This window comes from Chinchilla lanigera, unplaced genomic scaffold, assembly GCF_000276665.1.
Source record: "Chinchilla lanigera isolate Chin_1 unplaced genomic scaffold, ChiLan1.0 scaffold00020, whole genome shotgun sequence".
Taxonomy (NCBI): domain Eukaryota; kingdom Metazoa; phylum Chordata; class Mammalia; order Rodentia; family Chinchillidae; genus Chinchilla; species Chinchilla lanigera.
Genome location: NW_004955421.1, coordinates 227,926 through 254,586, shown reverse-complemented (window position 1 = coordinate 254,586; position 26,661 = coordinate 227,926). Strand labels below are relative to the sequence as shown.

General features: G+C 48.0%; 1 protein-coding gene across 1 annotated transcript in view; it reads left to right on the top strand.

Annotated features, from left to right (window-relative positions):
- The window catches only part of Glb1 (galactosidase, beta 1), a gene marked incomplete at its 5' end in the record, with an annotated part of 80,548 nt that extends 56,918 nt beyond the window's left edge, over positions 1–23,630 (top strand). Inside the window, 4 exon segments of the mRNA XM_005383635.2 lie at positions 2,347–2,463; positions 3,849–3,980; positions 5,753–6,022; positions 23,084–23,630. Of these exon segments, the coding sequence (XP_005383692.2) occupies positions 2,347–2,463; positions 3,849–3,980; positions 5,753–6,022; positions 23,084–23,368 (804 nt within the window).
- Positions 23,631–26,661: the final 3,031 nt, after the last annotated feature.

Sequence of the window (26,661 nt, the reverse complement as noted above, 5' to 3'; positions counted from 1 at the left end):
ACCTACTAAATTCTTATTACTAGGCACAAGTAGAGAACCACTATTTTAATACTCAAAGAAGGAACTTTATTCTTAGCTCGGTGATATAGGGACTGTGTTTTTGGTACACTTTTTTACACGTTATTTTTCTATTTTTGAAGAAAACAGTGTATTTTGTTTTTTAGTGTGTGTATATTTTTGTGTTTACTCTTCACATACTGCCTTTTCTTTTTTAGAAAGTTTTTTTGCCCTTTTTAGCTTAGCAAATTTCAAATCTAAAAAAGTTGCAAGAACATTACCACAGACACTTAGAGTACTTTTCCATCTAGATTCACAGTTGTTAACAATTACTTCACTTGCTTTATTTTTCTCTCCCTCTGTGTGAATAGTCTGTTGCTTTTCTTTTCTTTCTTTTAAATATTTTAGCTGGCAACATCACCCCTAAATATTGCAGCCTTGTAAGAAGGAAGACATTATCCTGTATATTACAATACAGTGATCAAACTTAAGAAACTTAACATTGATACCATTTTATTAGCTAACGTACAGTCTGCACTCAAGTGTCCCTGGTCACTCTCCAACAATGTTCTTTTACATTTTTTCAGTCCATTTTCCAATCTCATCTCGTATTGCATTAGTAATATCTCTTTAGTCCTCATTTGTCAGAAACTGTTGCTGCACTTACTACTCTTGACAGGGTCATTTTTGAAGAGTTGAGGCTATTTGTAGACTGTCCCTCACTAATTAAATTTAGTAAAGAGTTTTTGGTGACCGGCTTTTTCCCGGGCACAACATCAGCATGCCTGTGAGGTCAGTTTGTCCTCTGGTTGTCATGGGATCTCAGCACCATTTTTTGAAATGTTCAGTTACCCGGGCCTTTCTGATTGTGGAGGTCACCTTGTAGGAGTCTGAAAAATAAGGTGACACAGTAACAGGATTTCTAAGCTTGTGTATTTTGCCTCCAGATACTATTTACCATAATTTTATTCTAACAACTCTGTTGTGTAGTAATTACAATGGATAACCAAGCCCCGTACACCTACACGCTTTTCACTGACACTGGGTAGGGTTCTTTCTCCCCACACAAGCTGGCCATGTCCATCTCTAAGATGCCTTGGCTGCACTGAGCAGAGCTGTTGAGCACTCACAGAAGATGGGGCGCAGGGTGTGGGCATCCTGGGAAGATCTCCAGGCTCACGAATGAATCCATGCACCTGTGGCAGCTTCTGCCTTCTCATCTCTGGCCCCATCGGTCCTCAGAATTGGGTGGGGCTCCTGGTCCTGGCTGTTCCAGGTCTGGGGCATGCACCTAGAGTGCTTATTTCCAGTGAAAATTGCAGGGGTGGGTGGGAGCAGGCTGCAGGGCTGGGGCAGAGCCTGATACCTCCCCAGGCGGCTATACCTGTGTGCAGGAACACCTTGGACGCCCTTTGCAAAGTTTTCTGCAGTTTCAGAGTGAGGGCTCACCACTTCAGTTTGTTTCAGCAACAAGGGAGAGAGACAGATTTGGGTTCTGGGGAGCAGAGGTGCCCTTGTGCTAGAAGATCTGAGCAGGGCGAGTAGCATTCCCTGTGCACAGCCCGTTCTTGCACCCAGGGAGATGAGGAACGTTTTCCTCAGCTCCTCCTAGTCATCTTCTACTTCGGGCCCTAGAAGTAGGGCCCTTTTTCTCTGTTGCACTCTAAAGTTCTATTTGGATTCTCTTCCTTAACCCAGGATTTTGTCCCAGCGCACCATTGCTCGTGCCCACAGTAAGCAATAAATTGGGAAAATCAGTAACTAATTCTGTGGATGCTGAGGCTGGTTAACACCTCCCTTCAGGATTAGGGATGTGAGCATCTAAAACTAACTTCAGACTTAGCGACGGTTACAGTCTAGTCTCTCACCTCTCTTTCTCCCTGTTGCATCACTTTAAATAGTTACACATTGAGTCTTGTTTTATGTGAGAGCGGATTTAGCCCAAGAACCTGAAGAGTTCACATGAGCAGAACTTCATGATTCTGTTTGTGTTTATCTGTCTTGTTGTTTTGTTGGTCTTTCTTGGTTTTGTTTTCTGAGTTAACATCAGTACCTTTTGATGCTACAATCCCCTGAGTCACTCTGATCAAATGACTAAACCTGCCAGTGGGAGAGGGATGCTTGGTGAGATACTCTTCGGGGCCTCCTGCACTTAAGGTCAGGATAGTTACCCAAAGATCTGAGAGTCTAAACCTGTTCCCTTCTTGCAGACTGAGCTTTGCTGGGTGTGGGGGAAGCTTTTTCTTCCTTATGGTTTTCAAAATGTCCCTTTCATACAGATCAAGAGAAACCAAGTTCTCAAATGAACAGCAAGAATGATATGTTTTTCTTACATCCTTTTCTAACCAGTATTTTGGGTTTGTGCTGTACCGAACAACACTTCCTGAAGATTATGGCAACTCAACACGCCTCTCTTCTCTCCCCTTCAATGGAGTCCACGATCGGGCCTATGTCGCCATAGACGGGGTAAGAGTCTGAGCAGTGCATTTCTGCCCTGACAGGGACATGGAATCTAGTAACATGGCACTTAGGGCCTTTGCTCACCTCTTCAGCCTTAGGCTTGGCCTCTTGATGTCCTTAGCTCTGCCCCTTGCTCACAGATGTGGCCTGTGCCAGCTCCATCTGCCTGGAATATGCCCCACACCCATCCCAGCTCTGAGGACCCTGCTCAAAGACAATGAGCTGGGAGTGCTTCTGCACATCCCAGCCCAGTGCCACCCTCCTCTGCCTGGCCACAGCAGGTTGCCCGCACCTCCTGTGCTCCTGAGGGCAGCATGCATTTCTGGTTCCGTTTTGTAGCTGCCGCTGCACTAAGCTGACCTTGCTGCCTCGTCCTGATGAGAGATTGCATTGTGAAGGGTTGCTCGTGAGAGTTACAACTAGAAGACATCAGGAATTTGATTTCATAATGGAGTGCAGTTAGTGTACGATATCTGTTCCTATCATTAAGATAGTCATGGGAAAGGACACATGAAAAATTTACATAACCAAGAAAATTTGTTCAGAAAAATTTAAATATTTTCATTATTTTGTAATCGGCTTTAATTTCAGTGGAAGGAATTTCTAAGACATGCTATATTTATGGTGATTTATTTCATGGCCTGCAGTTTAGGAGTTATCTTAGTTGTGGTCAGTGTAATGCTAGTTTAAAAAAAAAGTCTAACCTTTTAAAAGGTTAAGAATATGCTGCTCATAAAATACCTGTTATCTTCCTTCATTCTGTTACATAATTTTGTGGTTAATGCATCCTATCAACTATTTTGAGGTGAAAATACTCCACCTGACTGATTTTTATCTTGATTCTCTGATTTGTCTCCTCTCTCCATGTTGTTGAGAAGTGATTTCTTTGTGGCTGACTTTTGTGCTGTGACAGCATGAAGCAGCTCCTGTTGCAGGAATCCTCTCTTGGAATTTGCCTCCATTCTCTTTCCTTTAAACATAGATGAACAGTAAAACATTCCAAAGCAGCTGGGTATGGTGGCGTCTGCCCTGATCCCAGCACTGGGAGGCTGAGGCAGGAGGATCATTATGAGTTCGAGGCCAGCCTGGGCTACATAAGCAAGTTCAAGGCCAGCCTGCACTACATAGCGAGATGATGTCTCCAAAAAAAAAAAACAAAGAAACAGAAAAAACTTTCCTAAGCAGTGGAAACCAGCCTGCCTGTGTCTGGTATTTTCCTGTTTGGCAGCCAATTGACTGGGGGAGCCTGGCTGCCTGGCAGATGGACTTGCCTGCAGACCTGGTGATACCTGCCTGATGTTCCAGGGAGGACAGGGAGTGCTGAGTCGACACACTGCCTCTTCACGCCTGGCTTCTTTCCGTTCAGTTCTGATTTGGCCTTGAATCCACAGGTCCCCCAAGGAGTCCTTGAGCGAAGCCATGTGTTGTCTCTGAATATACAAGGGAAAGCTGGAGCCAATCTGGACCTTCTGGTGGAGAACATGGGGCGTGTGAACTATGGCAGATTTATCAATGATTCCAAGGTGAGAAGAGCCATGCTGGCAGGACAGACAGGACTGTAAGCAGTCAGCGGAAGTTTTTGTACATCCATTTAAAAACTCACAGATACATTCTTTCTCTTTCACCTCTGTTAACCTACAGGTAAAAAATTTTTATACATTTAAGTACACCTGGACATATTGCTCTAGGTGTACATGGTGAAGCACTTTTTAAGAGCACACACACGCTGCTGGACTTGATGAGCAAATGCCCCTAGTTTGTCTTACAACCTAGAAGATGGATTCTTTGGAGGAGTTCTTTTCCTCTGCAGGTGCTGAGAAAGTTGAGCTTTGTACCCAGCGCACTTCCCTTGGGTTTGAATTTGCTGATCCTGTAGTGGAAAATGGAAGGAGGAGGCTGCTCTACTTCCGCTTTGAAAACCCACCACACTCACCAGAGCCGCCCCTTGCTGGCACAGCGGCTAAGCTCCCCCTGGGCTCCAGGGCTGTGGGCCTGGGCTCCAGCCTCACAGGAAGCCTTCCTTGCTGCACTGCCTCTTGCCTCACTGGTCCCTCGGTGCCCAGGCGTCTCATCTAAATATGTTTTTCCAGCAAATATCTCAAGAGCATTATTCAGCAAGCTGTTAGGTTTGCATGATGTCCCCCAAGGTGCTTCAGGGGTGCTTTAGGGCATCCAGAGACACCAGATGCAAGCTGCTCCTCTAGCGACTCACCACCTGTGAGAGGAAAGACGCTTCCTTCAGGGAACTCCAGCACCACCCAGTCTAGCAGGGGATGGGCCTGGGCCTATTTCCTGACCCCTTTTGGGGAGATCAGAAGGCCAGGCGTTACACACTGGCGTACATTGTGCATGATGATCTTGGCCCCTGGTGTTCAGGCTGTGGTCACTGGCTTCCCGCCTGGCTGTCACAGACACACTGGCCATAGGGTAACCAGGGCTGTGTTGTGTAGTCTCAGGGATCACAGTACTTCACAGAAAGCCTGGCACACAGCTACCTGCGTAGTGTTTAATTATGAAAAGGGCAAAGGAGACTTAATACTGGAAGGTGCTCTGAGGTGAAGCTGGGGTCCCACTGAGAATGGGGAAGTTCCCCACACAAAAAGCTGGGATGGGAGGTTAGGTGGCCATGAACATAGCTTCTCTGGGATGGCTTATACTCAGGGACACCACAGTCCTGGCCCCTGAGGAACAGATAAAGCAACATCCAAATCCATTTCTGAGGGTTACTGTTGTCGTCATGTCCTTTTACAGATGTCAGAGTATTCCCACTTACTTTGTCTCACTTGGTCCTCACGTGGTGAAAGGACTCCTGGGCGATCATCCCTCTGAGGCCGCTGAGGTGCCCAGGGTCACACCCACTCCCGGCTCTGGGTGGGGAGAGTCCACACCCCTCCACCTACAGTGGAGGGTGTTCTTCCTCTTCCCCACACTCACTCTCCCCTTCCTCAGACTCCGTCTTCCACTCTGGAGGTATTGAGGAGTGGGAGATTGGGGCCAGGTGCACTGCTGCTTGGTCCCCCTCAGGTAGAAGAGAAGCGCTGGGCCTTTTGCGATGACACCCTGGCCTCTGAAAAAGAGAGCAGCTGTGGTTTGGAAATGCGCCTCTTCCCACGAGATGCAGTTCAGCCTCAGGCTAGAGCTGTTTCACCTGAATGTGCACAGTGCCTGGCTCTCATTTACTGTGGGAGGTTTGCGATCTCAGTTTGCTCTCCCAGGCAGCCGGGGCTGGACGCAGGGACACTCAAAGCCCCTTTTCTTCCTTGCCCAGCTCAGTGTGTTCTGTTCTCCTTTGCAGGGCTTGGTGTCTAACATGACCCTTGGCTCTCATATCCTTACCAACTGGACAATCTTCCCCCTGGACACAGAGGAGGCCGTGCGCAGCCACCTGGGGAGCTGGGCTGGCTGTGATGCTGGCGGCTGTGATGCTGGCCACCAGGACAAGCACTGTGCTCCCGGCCCATCTAACTACACACTTCCGGCCTTCTATGTGGGCAACTTCTCCATTCCCAGTGAGATCCCAGACCTGCCCCAGGACACCTTCATCCAGTTCCCCGGCTGGACCAAGGTATGCGTCTCCCTGGCAAGAGTTGGGAGCCAGGCCTCCAGCCCCTGGTGTGACTCCCGCGGAGCTGTTCACAGGCTGCTGTGTGACGGTTCGGGGTGCAAGGGTTTCCTGTTAGCTACTCGTCCCGGGGCGGACTCTGGCCAGCATGGCGGCCCCAGCCGCCCTGCTCTTATTGTCTGGCAGCATCCTTCAGTGAAGGGCAGCTTTCCTGCTCTTTTTCAGAAGAATCAAGGCTCTTAGGAGGCTGCTTATGAGAAGAGTTTCCTTTGTATTATAAGGAAAATACAGTCAGAAAAAGAGGTGTATCTCTCGTGAAAGAATCTGCTGCTTTCCTCCATGCCAAGCTCAGTAATCCCAGAACATCCCAGCGTCATGCAGCTGCACATCCTTGGGGTCTGCCATTATCCAGGTGATCCTCAAGCATGCTTGTTTGACTTCCCAGTCATTCCCCCTTATTCTATGAAGACATTGGTGTATCTTCCTTCACTGTTTTCTACCTCAAGTCCTATTATCATGCTATGTGACTTTACTATCACTCAGTCATTCAACAAATGTTTAGTCTATGGCTGCTATGTGCCCAAGGTTGGTAGCAGGCACTAAGGATACAGTGATGAATAGAGCCACATGGGGTCCTTGCCCTCAGGGAACTTTCAGTGTAGCCTGAATTATTGGATCACTCAAGTTAAATGGTAACACTGCAGCTGTGATGAGTGGTAAGGAAAGACACGGGGTGGACGGCAACTGGAGCATTTGTCAGGTAAGGGAAGCCTTCCCTAAGAAAATGGTTCTTGACAGAGACACGAACAGTGAGCACAGCAAGGAGCGGCCCAGGAGCAGGGACAGTGCCTGCAAAGGCCCTGGCGGGGAAGGGCAAAGACACGTGTGAAATAGGCAGAGATCAGATTGGGACCGGCCTTGTAGACCTTATTAAAGTTTTGTTTTTATGTCCAGAGCCATTGAAGAAGGGGAATGACATGATATGATTGGCATATGACAAGCCCTTCTGACCCCAGAACGGGTTGGGCGCAGGACCTGTGCATTTGAGGAAACGGTCTAGGAGCTGAGCCACAGTCTCACTGACGGAAGTGACGGCAGCTATTTGAGACATGACACTAGACTGGCTGTGAAGGTTTCGGAAGAGGGCCCTGTGTCAGGCGATTCAGCTTCTGGGCCTGCAGGTAGGCAGGTGATAGCATTTATTGAAAGAAGAAGCATCCTAGGCCAGGGTTGGAGGGCTCACAAGTTCGGATTTGGACAGCATTGACTTGGAGAGGCTGCCGTTGTCTGTGCAGATTGCTGTAACAAAATGTCATAAACTAGGTGGCTCATAAATGTTTGTTGGTCAGAAAGTCCAAGCTGCATGTACCATCAGACTCGCCGTCCGGGGAGGGCCCCTTGCTCTGAGACGGCCCCGGCCGTGTCTGCCAGGCTGCAGGAGTCAGGGGGGCCCTGATGCTGCGAGAGCACCGTCACAGGTGTCCCCTTCGTGACCTCCTAGTACCATCACCTTGGGGAGTTAGGGTTTCACCTGTGACCCTTGAGGGGAAGCAGATGTTTAAGCCACAGCGGAGGCATTGAGAGGAGCTGAGAGAAGACATTGGAGGTGGGCAGTTAGATCTCTGGGCGGGAAGTTTGTGGACAGGACCTGGGCTGGGAATATACGTAGGAAACCATGTGTGCGTGGATGGTCACTGGAGACATGGGATGAGTCAGCTCCCTCGGGAAAAGAGGACACAGAGGAAGAAGAGAAGACGAAAGGCTGGTCTTCGGGAGATGTAGCAGGACCAGCATCTGAGGGAGGAAAGCCGCACCCGTGCTGCTGAGAGGAGGACAGGGTGGAGCACCTGGGCTGCATTTAGCAACGAAGATGCCCCTGCCCACCTTAGAGCCGCTCCTGAGAGCCGGCTTCTGGAAGCCGCGCTGCGTTTGCTCAAGGCAGGTGGAGTGTGGAAAGGAGCACGTGAGTGGGGGATGCAAGTACACATCTTGAGAAATTTCACTCTCAAGGGGAGAGAAAATATGTTAATAGCTGGAGAAGGACAATGTAAAGTATACACATGAAGTATGCCCTTGTGTATATTCTTCTGTTTTTTAAAATGACTATTTCACTCTCATTGTGTTTGAAATATATTCTAATTTCCCTTATGATTACTTTTTCTCCTCCCACCTCCTCTTGCTCCACGGCCTCCTCCTCTTCCTCCTCCTTCCTCTTCTTGCCATACTGGAGGTTGAACCCAGAGCCTTTGCCCTGAGCTGTATCCCCACACCTTTTTTTAAAATTTTGAGACAGGGTCTTGGAAGGTTGCTACTTTATTTTTGTTTTTGTTTTGTTTGAGACAGGGTCTCACTTTATAGTTCAGGCTGGTCATGCTACGTCTCTAAGACTGACATCAAACTCAGCAAATCTCCTGCCTCAGCCTCTCGAGTGCTGGAATTATAAACATGTGCCACCACCCGTGGCTACTACTATCCTTTGCTAAGAGCTGTTGGCCCACATTCTGTGTCCCCCTCCCTTGTCCATCCTCTGCACTGAAGGGGCCCATTGTTGGCCTTCCGTGCTGGTTCCCCAGTCTCTGAGCTCAGCGGAGGGCCTCGGTGAATGTTCCTCGTGGCAGCCATCCGCGCACTATCTCCATCCCTCAGAAGCAGTCAGACCTGCCCAGCAGTCTTGGCCTCTCTCCTTCCTTTTCCCCGCCACCGCTGCCCGTCACTGCTTAAGCTGCCTTACTCTTTCTCCACCCACTCCACCGAGGACCTGCTCCTCCCTGACTGCTATCAGGTGTGACTCCTTTGTTCCCTGGCTTCCTGTCAGACTCATCTCTCTGCCGCGCCCTCACTTCCTGCCTGGTGGCCGCTAGGAGGAAGTCAGCACTGAGTCTGCTCCTCACCTCCTTCCTGCAGGCCGGGGTCCTGTTCTCAGACCCCCTTCATGCAGGGAAGTGGTGCCCAGGGGCAGCGGGCTGACTCCACAGAGTGCTGTCTGGGTGTCTCCCATGGCCAGCAGGTTATTCCTGCTCACTGCCCCTCATTTCCACTCCTCCTTCCTTAGGAGAAGCAAAGGTCCAGGAATGGAAAGGCACAGGACATTCTGGGGCTCAGAGGAGGCTCACCAGGGCTGGGTCATAAAGGTGTCACACCCACGCTCCGCAGACGCTATCTCCCCTGGCATCAGAAGAGGCACCTGTGGGAGGATGTCCTGTACTTAGCTCCAGTTTGCAGATGAGCAACAGGAGGCTTAGAGAGCTGCAGATCTGTGAAGTGCAGGCGTAGGTGCATCACAGGCACGGAGCCCCAGATCCCATTGACTACAAGGCCCATCTGAAGAGGCAGGCAGCTTTGAATAAGGCCTCAAAGCCCAATGAGGAGCTTGCACTGATTGTTTTTGCTGTTTTTTGAAATAGAGTCTTGCTATGTTGCTCAGGCTGGCCTTGAACTTGTGAGTTCATGTGTTCCTCCTACCTCAGCCTTCCAAGTAGCTGGGAGTACAGGCATGCGTCACTATGCCTGGTTTTAGAGGAGGGCTATAACTTATTTGGTTAATCTGATGAACGTTGTTTACCTTAATGTCTGAAAAATATGTATACCCACTCCCGGAGGATTCAGACCCCAAAGATCATCTGTTTCATGTATCACTCAGAAACGCGCACACAGATGTTCATAGAGTGCCATCCATAATCTTGACAAGGTGGAAACAGACCCCATGCCTATCAGCTGATGAATAAATAAGCAAAGTTTGGTCCATCCCCACAATGGAAAAACATTGGGCAGTAAAAACTGAAGTACTGATACGTGTTACAACATGGGTGGTCTCTCAAAAGTCTAGGCTGCTGGATGTGGTGGTCATGTATGCCTACAATCCCAGCACTCAGGAAAGCTGAGAAAGAGGGTCACAAGTTTGAGCCCAGCGTAGGCAATTTAACAGCTTAGTGGGACCCTGTCACTGTGTCCCAAATATGTATATTTATATCGGGGGATGTAGCTCAATGTGAAGGCCCTGGGTTCAGTCCTCACTACTGCAAAACAAAAAACCTTAGGCTAAGGGAAAGAAGTCAGTCACAAAAGACTGTGGCTTGAAAGTCCTCTCTAAAACCCATATTGAAATTCAGTGTGGGGTATCTGGAAGTGAGAGACAAGTGAGACCCAGAAATGCTGCCTAGATGACAAGGCTGTGCCACTGTGACTGGGGACCCGATCGTGGGGTAGCGGCTGTTGCAGCGCAAACCTGTTGCAAACGCCAGCTTGGCTCGCTCTTTTGCGTGCACCCTTCTCTCCATGTGACTGTCTGTGCTCCCTCAGTACTCGGCATGGAGTCCCCGCCAGCAACAAGTCACCTCGCTGGATGTGCACTGTGGTGTTGGATTCTCCAGGCTCAGAGTCCTGTGCTAAACCACCGTCATTTAGAAATCACTCTTTGTTATAGCAACAGAAGACAGATTAAGACAACCACATATTATTATGATTCCATTTATATGAAGCATCCAGAATAGGCAAATCTATAGAGATAAGGAGATTTGTAGCTGTCTGTAGGAAGGGGAACTTCGAGGGGAAGGGGAAGTAAATAACAGAGGATACAGGTTTTCTTTTGAGGGTGATAAAAATATTCTAAAATTGTAATAAGTATACATCTCTATAGTATACTAAACACCATGAAATCATATGTGAATTATTTTTCAGCAGCACACACACACACACAGCCTGTCCAAAGAGTTTGTGGGTACTGAGTTGAGCAGGTCCAAGGGTGCACATGCATCATACCTAATACAGAAAACATTTTGTTTTATGATACGTTATGGACCTTTCTGCTGAGGGCCAGCTCTAGAAGTTCTGCATGGTGAGCCCACTCAGGACAGACTCCCTCCGCCTGGGGCAGAGTTCTGCCCTTTGGGTGAATGAGTAATTCAGCAGGTGTTTGGAGGCGGCCCCGGGGAGCAGGTGATGCCAGAAGCCCCAGGCATTTCTAAGGCTGGGCGCAGGGCCCACTCGCCCTCTCCAGGGTGCTTCTCTGTCTTGGAAGGGTCTGCTGCAGGCCACTTGGCTTTTGCTATTCATTGCTGTAGTGAATGAAATCATGGATAAAGGATAATTCATGAGCTTAAGAACAGATCACTTCTGATTACTCTGGCTCTGTATGATACGGCTTTCTGGTAAACACTGAATGTGTCAGCTGGATTTCAGTGGGAAGGGGCCATGCAAATCTTGCTTTTTCCAAGAAACACGGGGCAGTACTTGGCCTGCAGCAAACTCTTTATCTCACTGCAGACACCTGTGACACAGAGTGCTCTCCAGTGCTTTAGTGGCGCGTCACCCTCGGGATGTCACCCCCGAAGTGTCAAGCACACGTGTGCTGCTTATCCCTCTCTCAGCAGGGCGTGAATAAGTCTTGCATTAAAGTGGTGAGCGTGTGGGGCATGGTGGAGCATATCTGGAGGCTGAGGGTGAAGGATCATCACGCATTCAAGACAAGCTTGGACTACATAGCAAGCCCCTGTCTCAAAAAAGAAAGCGTGCAGCCTTTCTGCATTTTTGGCCTCTTGGAGTAGGTCTGCATGTGCAGGAGAACGTGGTGGTAAGAGCGCAAGAGCGTGTTCTTCAACTCAGATTGTGCGCTTTCATTTCTTTCCTTTCCCAGAGGATCTCATTCTGCTGTCCAGGGTGGGCTGGAACTCACTATGAGCCCAGGCTGGCCTGAAACTTGGAAGGCCCCCGGCAACCCCTTAGGTGCTGGGATTACAGCGTGCATATGAACACCTTGGTTTGTGGGGAAAGGTTTGGTCTTCTTAGATGGAGAAGGACATTTTGCACACAGGGACTGACATTTTTAAGGGTGTAACATAGACATATATTTGGTCCTTGTCCCTGGTTCCAAACACATAGCTCCTCAACCTTCAGAATTTCCTCAGTGACAAGAGTATCTTTTGTGAAGCAAAACAAGCCCCCTTCAGCCACATCTGAGTTTTGTTAATTAAGGGACCTAGGGTAGGGCTCGGAAAGACCCAGTGATTGCAGTGCTGGAACTTTCAGTCCCACCCAGTTAAGATAAAAAAAATAAAAAATTGAAAAACCCAACTTTCAAGCGGTGAGATTTAGAGCTTTGCAGCTGGTGGGTGACCTGTTGAGGTACTGATTGCATGGTTGGCCTGAATAGGGCATGGAAGCTCCGTGCCGCCCTCCCCACCAAATACTGCCCTAAGCGCCTCTCCCCTCTGGCTTCTCCAGTTTCTCTCTTCTGTAATAAATCAGTAAATACAAGTATCTTTCTGAGTTCTGCGAGCCGTATAGCAAAGTATCAAACCTGAGGAGAAGACTCTGAGAATGCTGACCTCATAGCTGGTCGGTCAGAAGTACAATGGCCTGGGCCCCGCAGTGAACACTGGAAGCAGGGCACTCTTGTAGGACTGACCCTTGAATCTGTGGAACCTGACACTCCAGGCACATAGAGCCAGAAGTTAATTGAGTCATTGAGCCCCCAGTTAGTATTCAGAGAATTATCTGGTGTCAGAGACAACACCCCAAATAGAGCGAGGAGGGGTATAGGAGAAAATGCAATGGAGAGGTGATTCTGTGGTGGTGTCTACACAGGGATGGATTCCACATTAAGAATTTTGTAGAACTGCAAGGATTTTTAATCATTGAAATGATATGATCAAATAAGGCAGCAATCGAGAAAACATGCCCCAAAGGGGAATAACTCAATGCCTGGCTACTGAGGCAGTGAACGTGATAAAGAAGGAAGAACACAGCCAGTGGAGAAGACATCATGGTAAAACACTGTCATTTCTGGTAATGATAGTTGATTAGGTCAAAAATAAACAACATAGTGTGATTAGTGTGGAGGTGAAGATGTTATTTCCTTATGTGTTTGTTGACCTTTGCTGGGTAGCAAGTTAGCCAAAAATTTAGTGGCTTAAAACAACATATTTTTGTTGTTTACAAATAACAAAACTTTTATTATTTAAAAAGACTAAACTTTTATTATCCACACAGTTTCTGAGGGTCAGGAATCTGGGATAGGCTGGGCCAGGATCAGATTCTCTTGAGTTTACAGTCAAGGCATTGGCCACGGCTGCATCATCTGCAGGTTTGACTGGGGTTGGAAGATTCACTTCCAGCCGGGCATGGTGGCACACACTTGTAATCGCAGCACTCAGGAGGCTGCGGCAGGAGGATCATTGCGAGTTCAAAACCAGCCTGGGCTACAAAGTGAGATCTAGGCCAGCCTGAGCTGCATAGCGAGACCTTGTCTCGAAAGGACAGAAAAAAGAGATTAACTTCGCAGTGGCTCACTCGCACGATGGGCAAGTTGTTCCTGTTGGTGGCAGGAGGCCTCAGTCCTTTCCCGTGGGACCCTGTGCAGGCTACTCCAGTGTGCTGATAACGCGAGCTGGCTTCCCTCAGCATGAGTGATCTAGGAAAGAGCCAACAGAAGCAACCCTTTTTATAGCCTGGCCTCAGAAGTCACGTAACATCACTTCTGTCACCTTGTGTCAGTGAAGAGAGGCAACTCTATTGCCTCTTCTTGGGGTGGGAATTAGGTGCTGCCTTTTGAAAGGAGAATTTATGGGCATATTTTTTAAAATTACAACCTACAGGGTGGCCCAGGGATACTTCTGGGAGGAGGTGCCTGTTGCATTAGACCTGTAGGAAGAGACATCATCTGTGTCAAGAGCCAGAGGAAGAATATCCCAGAACCAGGGAGCAAGGAGGCCAGGGGCGGGACAGATCCTGTGGGCAAGAGGGAGAGAGAGTGGGGACGAGCGGGTGGTGGGAATGCGGAATTTGGCTTCCCTTTGCTTTAGTGAGGGGTGTTAAGGAGGGAGTGAAAAAAACAGATTAACATTTAAAGGATTGCTTCTCAGTGAGAATGGACCATAGTGGGCAAAAATGGAAGCTGAGATTCCTGATGGGAAGATACTGTAGTAACCCTGCAAGAAACCAGGGTCTTGGGTGGTGGTGGATAGAGAAAAGAGCAAGATTTGTGGAGAAAAGAGAAGGCAAGACTTGCTGAGGGCTGGGTGCGGGGCCCAAGGCAAAGAGAAGTGGAGAGACAGACTGGCCAGTTTCCGTGGTTCAGGGGAGACTGGGAGGAATGCGTAGCAGGGGTCAGAACTTCTGTTATGAACACGTTCAGTGTCAGGTACTCACGAGTCCTCAGGAGGATCTTCTCTTGGCCTTCAAAGAGGTGGCCATAAAGTTTGGAAACAGCAAAAAAATTAAGTTGTATTCGGTACAATGAAAAACTACATCTGTGTCTCCAGACCCTGGCCGTCCTGTAGAGGAATGTGCACTAAATCGACAAATCAGGAGGTGGTTACCAGGAAAGTGAGAGGGTGGTGTTCAGTGCTCGCTGGGCGGATGCAGAGCCAGGGAGCCTGGCATGGGTTCGCAGCTGAGAGGAAAGGACCAGCTGGGCAGACTCACCCTGCAGCAGAAGGTGGGCTCCCACACTCTTCTGAGACTGCTCTTACTGAAGCCTCCGGCACCTCCATCTTGGTGTATTCCTTGGCTGTTCCCAGGGGTCACCTTACTTGACCTCTTAGCAACATCTGACCTAGATAACTACTCCTTCCTTTGGAAACTCTTCTCCGAGCTTTGGTGACCAGGCTTCTGGTTTTTCTTTCACCGCTTTGTTCCTTTCAGCTTCGATGTTGTGGTTCTCAGACTTCATCCTGGGCCCTCTTCTTGAACCCTTAAAGGATGGCATCCCCACCTGGCATCTTCATGTGTCCCAGATTTCCATCTCCAGCCCAATTCTCAGATGGCCCTGGAGTATCACACCTGGTGCCAGTGTGGGCCACCTTTGGGGCCTCAGACGCACCTGTATTGGTCATCTTTGTTAAGACAAAATATCAGACATATCACCTTGAAGGAGAAAGGGTTTATTTTGACTAAAAGTTTCAGAGGGTTTAGTCCATGGCCAGTTAGCTCTGAGGCAGAAACAGTTATGGCACAGGGTACGGCAAAGGACAGCTATTTACCTCATGGTAGCCAGGAGGCGGAGTACAGGGTTAGAGCCCAAGAAGGGCCAGGGACCAGATTCAGGCCCAGGGTCACTCCCCCAGGACCCACCTGACACACCTCAAAGTGTGCTTTTCTAATCTGCTGGCGACTTTCATGCCAGTCAAGCTGAAAGTCAGAATTAAGCATCACACCACCACTGATCTGAAATGTATGAAACAATCTCTTCCTCCCCATTCCCCCTGAAAGCTGGTCGCCTGCTGGAGAAGTGCTCCCATGGGAAAAAGTGAAACTGGGACTGGAGCATAGCAGTGGGGACAGAGGGGAGACCCAGCTGTAGGAGATACTAATCCTAGCAGCTGTCTCCGAGACCTCGCCACATGCTGATCCCTGGGGCTGGGGATTTAGCTCAGTGGCACAGCGCCTACCTGGCAAGCGCGAGGTCGTGAGTTCAATTCCCAGCACCAGGGGAAAAAAAAACAAAATACAAACAAACAAACAAAAAAACCACATACTGATCCTGCTGAACGCATACCGGTGTCATCTTGTTAGCCATGTTCAGCAGCTCTGAGAGAAGCCCGGACTTGGCTGAGGGAGCCCTGGCAGGATTGGGTGACTGGTGAAAGAGGAACTGACAAGCAGAGGTTGACTATACTGTTTTATTTTTGTTTGTTTTGTGGTACTGGGGATTAAGCCCAGGGCAGTCACGGCAGGCTACATCCCCAACTCTTAGTTTATTTTTTACTTTGAAACAGGGTCTCACTAAGTTGTCCAGGTTGGGCTTGAACCTGTGATCTTTCTGCCTCTGCCTCCCAGAGTGCTCAGGCATATGCCACCATGGCTGGCATCTTGACTATTTTAAAATGAGTATCTACCTAATTTACTTTCCTGTAAAGCAGTAGGCTGAGGCACGTTGTAGCTGTGAAGGTGTGTCTACATTGGCTTTTGTCCCCTGGCAAGCCACCCAAAACTTAGTGGTTTGAGACTATTCATTCAGCTCACAATTTTGAATGCTGGGAGACTGTGGCTGTTCGGCTGTGGCTGGGCATGGCCACCCAGGTGCTAGCTGACTGTCAGCGAGGGCAGCAGGGAAGACAGGGCCGTGTCCTCTCTCGTCATGTGGAGAGGAAGCCCAGGCGAGCTCATGGAAAGAACACACAGGTGCAGGGCCTCCCGAGGCCCCAGTCAGAAGTCACGTGGAGCCTCTCCCGCAGCCTTTACCGAAACAAGGGATAGAAAAAGAGTGTCACTCTTGATAGAGGGGGCATCGGAGGAATATGGCCATGTTTCCAACATGCCACAGGGTTTCAGCACTGTGGAACACCCTCCTTTCACCCTAACTTTGATGGGCTTTTTAAACATTTTCCCTCAGATTTTCAATAATGCTTACTCCCTACAAGATCTGCTTATGTCTAACTCAGGCTCTAGTTACAAGTCCTGTGAATTTGGAAGCTACAGAATCAGACTTCTTTCAACAAATACGTACTAATTAAGTAACAAAATTTGCTAGAATTGTGTGCGCAAACAGGAGTAAATAAGCCCTAATTGAAGAAAGGTCTCCTATAGTTTTGAGTTTGTGAACTTTATAACAAATATTATATGGCAGCCAGAAGGCAGTTTTTGCTTCTGAGTTCTTAGTTTTGTTCCTGATACGTGAGGCAGCTGTCATTAGTTGAGGTACTGTATTTAGAAAGGTCAGGCCCTGCAGTGGTCCCATATGCCTATAAACCCAGCTACTTAAGAGGCTGAAGCAGGAGGCAGGCCTATATGGGAAGACTGTATTTCAACAGGGCTGGGAGTGTACGTAGGATGCTTGCCTAGTACATCAATGCCTGGATTCAATCACCAGAATCAAAAAAAAAAAAAAAAAGTCAAGCAGTAATAGAATCATTGAGAGCTGAGAGAAAAGGAAATTTTTTGGTGTTCCTTTTGTATTTTGGTGTATTAGTACATTTGTGTAATCCATAATGTTTCTTTCCTTATAGGAAGTTTGTACATGTACATAACATACTTTAATTTTAAAAAAAAGAATTTTAAATTTTGAATTTGGTGGAGCAGAGTGATTCATCTGTTATACTTTATGCTCTTTTCTTTTTCTTATTATGGCACTGGGGATTAAACCCAGGGCCTTCACACTGAGCTATGTCCTCAGCTTTTTTTTTTTTTTTTTAAGACAGGGGCTCCCTAAGTAGTTAACTTGCTCAGGCTGGGCTTGAACTTGAGATCTTCCTACATCAGCCTCCCCAAGTGCTGGGGTTACAAGTGTATGTCACCATGCCCTATTTTACTTCACGGTCTTGATGGCTTTGGTTCTACTTGAGTAGGGAGTTTAAACATCCCCTAAAGGCCCCTGTGGAAAGGCTGGGCCCCCAGTGCAGTGCTGTTGAGAGGTAGCGAAGTCTTTGCGAAGTGGGATCTCGTAGGAGGTCTTCGGACCCTTGGGGACCAGCACTGCAGGGAGTCTGGGACTTTGCTGCCTTCCTCTTCCTCTCCCCAACCTTGAAATGAGCCACCTCGCTCAGCCACACACTTCCCAGCGAGACAGCTGCCTCACCACAGGCCCAAAAGCAGCGCGAAGCCGATTGCTCATGTGCTGAAGCCTCAGACCTGTGAACCAGAGTCAACTTTTGCTTTCTCCAAGTTGATTATCTCAGGTCTTTGTTACAACACCAGAAAGCTAGTATCTGTCCTGCCAGAAACCACGATGTTATCTAATTGTGTTACCCAAAGGCCAGAGCAGAGTAAAGGAGTATGACTTACAGCTGCCGCAGGCCCCCTCGGGAGCTCTGAGGAGTGGAACTTTGCTTTTCTCCTGTGTTTCTCGGGGCAGGGTCCGTTTGTTTAACATCTGTAAGCAGCACCCCCCCACACGGTTTTACTTTTTTGTTTGTCTAATTTTTTCTTTCTGTCAAGTCAGAACACAGTAACTCACCAGTTGTGTGTGCTTGAAAGATTTTTAACCTTGGGACTGGAGCCTTTGTCTTTTCCATTTTAAGTCCTCCAAGTGTCTCTCTTCCAAAGGGTGATGAAAGTCAGCATCCAGCCTGAGTTTAACATCGCTTTTAAAGGAACTTCCAAAAACTTTTTTAAAAATTTAAACTACAACTTAAAACAGTATTGAAATTTGTGCTTTAAATTCTTCTAAGAAAGTTGTATTTATCCAGATAAGCTAAAACAGATAAATTCACAAATCTGTCTGATCAATAAAAAAGTAGGTCAGACGTTTCTGGGAACCCTGCACTTATTGAAACTGTTATTACAGCCTCGGCATTAATAGCAAAGGGCAGGGAGTCTGTGGGGCTAGGCCACGGTCAGAGCAAGCCAGACTTGCTGTGGGAACTGTGCCGCCGGGTTGGGCTCAGGAAGCCCCAGCAGCCACTGATATGTGCTGAAAGTCCATGGCTTGCGTGGAGCTCACCGCGTTAGTTAGGAGGGTGTTCACTTTTCAGTCACATTTTCCAACAGTAATTTCATCATAACTTTTTAAAGAGAAGAAAAAAACATACTGTATATATTTTTTAACTAGAATTATTTTAAAGTTCCATTCTTTTAAAATGCTTTTTTACTGGTCCAGGGTAAGGAGGGAATGCAAACATTTCATTGTTCCTTTAGGTAACAGTATTCTTTAAAACTCTTAAACTGTGAACAGTGGAATTTAAAAAGGCCCTTCCTCAGCAGGGCTTCAGATCATCTGTCTGGGGAATCTTCTCAGGCAGAATTAGCAACAAGTACCATCGAATGAGCGAGGCCAAGTATATAGTGAATATATTTCTTCCAAGCTGAAGGCTGAGATTCTCACCTCAGGCAAAATGGGCAAAGCTTTTCTCTTCGCAGAACTGCGTTAGAGCCTGAAATAGCTGATAAAGCAGTCCCTGAGCAGACGCTATGCCTTTCCAATAATGGTAGTAACTAAAGGAAGAAAAAGAGATTGAAGGGTGAGGGAGTGATTGGAAGGGAAAGCCCTGCGCTGGGAAGGGCGTGCCCTGCCCTCAGAGGGCTCGTTTGGACCTGAGGACTCGAAGCGGGGAAACGTCCTGTGGAGAGCTGAGTGGGCAGGGAAGGGCCTGGCAGGGAAGAGACGGGGCAGAGAGGAGGACGGTCTGGACTCGGCTATGGGAAGCAGCTCAGAAGCAGGAATGTATGGAAATGAACCGAATGGCTCCCATGTAGAGCCTGGTTCAGGAGTTAACAGTCAGGACCAAGGAGGCTGCTTTGTTCTGAAGTAGGATTGATGAGGCATTGATTCAGAAGCCTGGCCATGAGGAGGCGGGGTGGAGAGTCCACCGTCTGACAATGAAAGCACAAGCCTCTCCCCACCCGCAGCCCTGCTGCTCACTGCAGCAGCCTTTAGCCACCTGTGCCCATTTATGCTTAAATTTAAATGAATTAGAAATGAAAATTCAATCCTCCTTGGCCCTTTTTTTTGTTCCTATCCTTACGATAGTACTAGCACATGCAAGGCCCTGGTTCAATCTCTAACACCTCAATAAAAGAAAAAATATTGGCATAGTCGTACCATTGAAAATCATACAGCTTTTTTTTAGTCTTTTTGAGACAGGGTCTCGCTATGCAGTTCAGGCTGGCCTTGAGCTCACTTTGTAGCCCAGGCTGGTCTCAAACTTGCAGTGATCCTCCTGCCTCAGCCTCCTGAGTGCTAAGGGTTACAGGTGTGCACCACCATACCTGGCCATACAGCTTTTAAAATCAGCAAATGACAGTTACGTGTAATGTGCTGGATACTAAAAACTACATAAAATATAGATACTTATATGTACTTCAAAATTAGGCAAAACTAATCTATGGCAAGTGAAATCAGGAGAGTAAACATTACTGGGGAAGAGATTGGAAATAGTGACTTCAAGGGGTATCTCAAGGGGTACAGATATGTTCTTTGCTTGTCAGTGGTGATTATACAAGAATAGTAATTTTTTAACTTTAATCAGACCATGCAGTGACAGGCTGCATGTTTCTGTAAGCTTGTTATGCATTAGTTTGCCTTAAAAGCTTGTCTTTAAAGTGACAAAAACAGAATGTAAAGACATTTTTAAAACAAATGTACAATACACAAGCAATAAAGAAAAAAGTTGGTTCATGCAAAGAAAAATTAACAAAGCTATACCACACAAGACTGATCGAGTAGAAAGAAAAAAAAAAACTAGCCAGTATAAAGAGTAAAAATATGAAGACATTAGTAAAGACCTTAAAGGAGATAGTGAACAATCTTATGCTAAACATTTGAAATTTAGATGAAGTAGGAAAAAATTCTATAACAAAGTTGACATCAAAAACATGGAAAAAATTTTTAAAAGCAAAAAACTTTACTATAAAAGAAAATCTAGCTCCAGGTAATTTCACATTTTAATTCTACCATTCCATACATGTAAGGAAGACATAAAATCAAATGTATTTCTCTCTTGAAATTTCTTGCCACTTCTGGGTTAAGTTTTCATAGCTCCAAGAATCCTCCAGTTACCATGAAGTATTAGTGTTCTGGAAGGAAGCAGTTGGGGCTGAGCCTGCTGGGCACAGTGCTGACTGGTAGCTGGAGCCTCCCTGCCTAAGAAGAGAAGATAGTTCACAGGCCAGCAGCGGCACTGGCCAGTCCCAGCCAGCTGGCTCGATGGACCCTAGATTATAGGGTCCGGTAGGAAGGAAGCCTGGTCTCACAGTCACAGCTGGGTGTGTGAGTTGGAGCTGCATATTCACCATCAGGAGTTTGAGCTTCCACTTGTGTGGGAGAGTGGGAAGTGAGGCCAGAAACACCCACCTGCTCGCAGGGAGCCCTGGCGTGGGTGGCCAAGGGCAACCTGAGAAGCTCTACCAGATACCACTGTAGCATTCAGAGACTCACAGAGAGTCGTTGGGAACGATGGCCTCTGGCTGTGGACCAGATTCAGGAAGACAAGCTGGATGTGCACGGGGACCGCTGGTCCAGTTGGCCTGTGTATCTGACCATGATGACCGCCCAGGAGCAGCGGCTGCCGATTCCTCGGCACCTCCCAAGTCCCAAGCAGAGTCCTTGCACAGCAGCCCTCACCCAGAAGCCTCCGGCGAAGGTGATGCCAGGGAACGGCTCACGACAGGCCAACCCGCACCGTGCGGCCTGGAGATGGGAGGGGAACTCTGGACACGATGAGATGTGGCCACATTCCTCTTTGGTCTCTCCCTGTTTGGTCAGGAGCTGGCCAGGCCTTTGTCAGTATCGAGTCATAAACCCTGTGTAGGATAGGCCGATCTTCGCGAGCGGCTCACGGAGCCCCCATGCTCATCCGCCCTTGCGGCCACCTTAAACCCAACAGGAAAGCGCTTTGTTCTCTGGGGCTGCAGAAACAAACCCTGCTAGACCTGAAACGCATGAAAACCTGGTAAAACTCACTGATACCTTTTAGGATGGAGATACCGTGTCCCGTGGTTAAAGAAAAAAAAGAGTAAAATAGTTCTGAGAACTGTGAAACTGTCGTCCTTTCTCTAAATGACTTCATCCAACAGACAGGTGGTTTTTAGTCACTGCCCTCCTTCTGTGGGGTGTGAGGGCTGAGCTCTCTGTTTCCAGAACGCGAGGGGCACTACCCTCGGGGAGCTCCGCCCACGCCAGGCCTGGGAGGACATGGACATGCCATTCTGTTATGTCCTTTTTGTCCCCAGTTACTGGCACAGAGACCTGAGTATAGACTGCCCCAGATCAGACAGCTGGGAAGTGGTAAGACTAAGAATGTGAAGCTGGGTGGTAAATTCAGGAGCTAGAACAAGGGGACATTGGGGTGCTGCCAGATACCAAAGGGAAGGTGTGGGGTGAAGGGTGGCATTCGTATCACACATCATGTGCTGCCACTGAGTTGAGCCACTATGGATAGCAGTTTCTTTCCTTCTTCCTCCTTGCCATTCTCCCTCTTCTGTCTCTATTTCCTTTCTTTCCTGTCCAGGTTTTCTGTTTCTTATGTGTGTGATTTCCCCCACCCCCACTTCACTTTCTTTCTTTGTAAGAGTGTCTATCTGTTCATCTACCTATGAGCAAATCCTGGCCCAGCATGCAGGATGTGGGGAGGCTGTCCAGACACACCAAACATGGAGTTGGACATGGTGGCCTGTAACCCCAGCACTCTGGGAGGCTGAGGCAGGAGGATTGCAAGTTTGAGCCCAGGCTGGGCAACTTTGTGACTTAGCAAGACTCAAAATGAAAAATAAGAAAAGGGCTAGGAATGTAGCTCAGGGTGAAGGCTGTGGGTTCATTCACCAGTAGCACAGAAACAAACACCAAAAACAGGCCTTATTCTTTAGGAGTTTCTCCCCACTGTCAGCGTTGCTCTGGGAAGCCGCCTTTTTGCAGCTTGTAGAGTCACTTCTGCTCCTTGCAGCAAACATGGAGTCCCCCCCATCACCTTGGGTGGGCACAGCAGCAGTGAGATCCCCACACCAGCCCCAAGTCCTTCTTGAGGGTATTTTTGGGGAGTGCACTGGTGCCTGCCTGTTCGCAGACCGCAGACCCTGGGGTGCTCTCCGTCGCCGCATGTTCCCTGGATATACAGCAGACAGCGCAGCTGTGACAGTGAAGGAGGCAGTGAAGCAATTCTCTGAGCCCAGGGAAGTAAGGAGGAGCTGGGGTACCAAGCCTGGCAGTATCTGGAGCCAAGATGACATTCCAAAACTTGGTACTGCTGGGCTGGATGTGGTGGCATACACCTGCCATTCCAGCCCTTGAGAACCAGAGGCTGGAGGATCAATAGTTCCAGCCCAGGCTGGGCTGTGTAGTAAGTTCAAGGCCAGCCTGGAGTACATGGTAAGACCCTGTCTCAAAAAAGAGCAGCTTGGTGGGACGGCTCCTTTGTTCTCCAGGACTGACAGCTGTGGCTGCTGAAGCCAGACGACTGAGCAAGGGTCTCCAGAAGCTGCAGTGGGGCCCTGGCGGCACTTTGTTCTCCTGCCTGCCCTCTGCCTTCTCGGGACGCTACAGCCCAGGCTGGTCGGCCCAGGCCTCAGCCTCACCTTCACGTGGACATTTCTTGCTTCCAGTGCTGCTGGATCCACACATCAGGGGTCCCTCGCTCCTCAGGGCTGTCAGTGTGTCCTAGTTTGATGGTTTTGTCTCTTTTGTCTCTCTCTCTCCAGGGTCAGGTGTGGATTAACGGCTTTAACCTTGGCCGCTACTGGCCAGCGCGGGGTCCCCAGATGACCTTGTTTGTGCCAAAGCACATCCTGACGACCTCAGCCCCGAACAACATCACAGTGCTGGAGCTGGAGCGTGCACCCTGCGGCAGCTGCGGCCCTGAGCTGTGTGCCGTGGAGCTGGTGGACCAGCCGGTCATCGGTGCACCCGTGACCCATACCCCTCGACCTGGTTCCTCACACCTCATGGCTGAACAACGTGGGATGACTGACCCTTCAGGGTTCTAGCCCTGCACACCCTCCCCGGCCCTTCTTGTCACGCCAGCATTCGCTGGAGAGCTGCACTGGAGAGTGAGTTAGGGAGTGTGTTTCTACCCAAGAGTACTGCGGCCCTGCTGTGCCCCCCACCAGGGCCCATCCTAGGTGGGTAAGGGAGGGGTGCCACTGTCATGCACAGGAGAAGCTGTACAATTGGAATAGGAGCTGGAAAGGTGTTCCTGATTTTGATTTGGAGGAATCATGTCTTTGTAAAATAAAATTTGTACTCAAATGGTGCTGTTCCTGTTCGTCATGTTGAACAAGTGTGAAATGATCTGGTCTGATTTAAACTATAATTAGACTTGAGTAGGCTGACTAAGTCACTTCTCTAGCCTGGGCTTCAAAGGGATACAAAATAGTCTCGGTTTGGTCTGGCAGAGTGCTGCTTTTCTGATCCTTATTTGACTTGCTTTTGAATTGTTGTGGTATCTACTAGGTAATGCATAAATACACCTCCAAACAAGAATCACACAGCCTAAGTGATCCACAGCTGTCCAGTGACCTTAGCATGGTCCGCCTCTATAGGAAGGCAGCGTTCAGCCATCAAATGCTGATGCAGGTCTGTGCTCAACAAGAAATACTTCGATAGTACGTCACAGATCCCATTTGTGTGTAGGCATAAGAACTACACACCTTGACACAGGCACTGTAATCCTGTAAGCATGTCAGGGACGGGCATGCACGCATGTATGTGTTGTGCACAAGCACAGATATGCACATCGACATGGGAATGGAGCGCTCATTGTTGAGTACCTGTTCTGTATCATGCACGCTTCTGATATAGAAAAGTTTAATTTACTTGCCCTTCGCAAGAACCTTGAAAAAGCCACTGTCCTATTCCCAGTTCATCAGTCACAGGGCTATATGGGGCAGCAGCAGGGTCTGAACCCATGCACTCCGCTGTCATGACCAAGCGTACGCTGCGGAACATGTTTGTATTGAGTAAGAAAGGTTTTGAGTAATAGTAACATAAGTGTTGCTATGATTCTATCTCAATGGTAAGCATTTTGGAGACTTGACTTTTTATTATCTCTATTTTAAATAATTCTTTGTAGATAATATGTAACTTTTTAAAGGATAGACAATGGAAGGATATTTCCTATGTCAATCCACAGTTTTTTTTCTGTACTGGGAATTGAACCCAGTACCTTTGTTTGCACTGAACTATATCCTCAGCCCCCTTGTGTCACATATTTGTCCAGGTTGGGTTCAAATTTGTAATCCTCCTGCTCACCTTTCCACAGTTCTGGGATTACCATGTTTGTTTTGTTTTGTTTTTTGAAACAGAGTCTCACTGTAGTTTAGGCTGGCCTTGGACTCACTGTGTAACCCAGGCTAGCCTCGAACTCATGGCGATCCTCCTGCTTCAGCCTCTGAGTGCTGGGATTATAGGCATGTGATTACAGGCTTTTTATCACTACCCTGCTTTACTGGCCAGTATTTCATGGCAGTGTATTTTTTCTTCTCCCACGAGCACAAATAATAACAACCTGGGTGTCAACAGGAGAGTTTTAAACCTTTGGATGAGCCAGATGCAGAAGTCAAACTGAGGCAAGCTGAAACTAGATGTCAAGCTGGGCCCCTTTCCCATAGCAGCCCTCCTAGATGTTCTGCGCTCTTCGATGCTTGAGCATATCGCTGGTCAAAGGCTTTTCCTGGACCCACAGCCTCATTTCATTCCCCACCCACTGCTGCGTTACCGGGAACATGAAATGAAATGTCGGCTCTGGCCAACACTGGTAAGCTCTGGAGAGGAAGCCGAGGTGGTGCCTGGAAGCATGTGCACATTGGCGACTGGTACTTCCCTCCCTCAGCTGCAAGCAGAGGTGCAGAGGACCTGGGCAGTACAGTGTGGTCACCTCACTGGAGTGTGCGTTCCTTATAATTGTTCACCCATGTTGAGACCTGCCCTGGAAGATAGGAAGTGACCAATCCACTTTACTGATGAAAACATTTAAAAGTTTAGCAAGGGACGGTGGGTTTCACACCTGGTTTATCACTTCCTACAGCTTAGTGTCACTGTGAAAGAATCTTCTGGGGCACCCCCTGACCTACAGCACCAGGAAGTTTCTGGGAAAGTCTTCCTGCGTGTGTAGTTCCTCCCTGGACCGCACTCCCCCTCCGTGCTGCCTCTCATGGCCGAGCTTCGCCGTCTACAGTGTCATTCTCAAGATGCGCCTTCAGTCACTGCTGCCTTCTGTGAATAACTTTACTTCAGATCTGCCCACCATGAATCGATTTAAAACCAATTCTGCTTATGGATAATCTCTCTGAGAATAAGAATAGTACCTAAATGTACCTGTAAGCTGATTTCACTTCTAGGACGTTGTAGCAAGCCTGTGCTGACACAGCCCCAGCACTGGCGATCTCATTTTACCATGTTTGCCATCGTCCTTCTGATGAGAAGTGTCGGGTCCTTATCCTTTGAAACTTTGGTTTTTAATGTAGTCTGGATTATATGACCTGCAGAATACCTTGCTATAAAGTTTTAGTAAGGTTAACTGACATGTCATAAAATTCACCTATTAGATACATTTCCTTGAGTTTTACTAAATTTAAATTTTTTTATTAGTACATGTTGCGATCCATAATGCACTCATTATGGGAAGTTGGCACATGGTGTTTCACGCCTTAGTTTACACAGTGGTGTGGCCCCTGCCACAACCCGGCATGGAAACCTGCTTCACCCCATTCTCCCCCACCCAGCGGATAGTCTGCTTTCTGCTCTACGGTTCTGCCCTTGCAACGTCATGTCACTGGGATCACAGTACCTTCTGTGTCTGACCTCATGCAGCACTGAGTGCCTGAGGCTCATTCATGTCCAGATGGTTTGAGAGTTGGTTCACTGTTGTTTCTGTGTCACAGCCCGTTGTCTGGATGTACCGTGTTTGATTTACCTGTTTGCCAATTAATGAGCATTTGTTTCTAGTTTTTTACTATGGTGAATAATGCTGATATGGACATTCCTGTTGAATTATTTCTGTACTCATATGTCTATTAAAGAAACGGACAAGCCATTCCAGAACACTTTTTTTGAGGCCAGAGAAAAATAAAGAGGAGGCAAAACTATACTCAAAGTTTTCATCCCTCCTGTGCCCTTTCTTCCCCTCACCCCCGTCTCAGGCTTTATCTATGTCTTCATCTATTTGTCTTTGCCAAACTGTCCATCTTTGTTTCTCAGTAAATCCAGTGTATTCAGAATGAAATTGTTTAGCATTAATCTGAGGTTGGGTTTTTTTCATTGTTTCCCCAACAAGCAATGT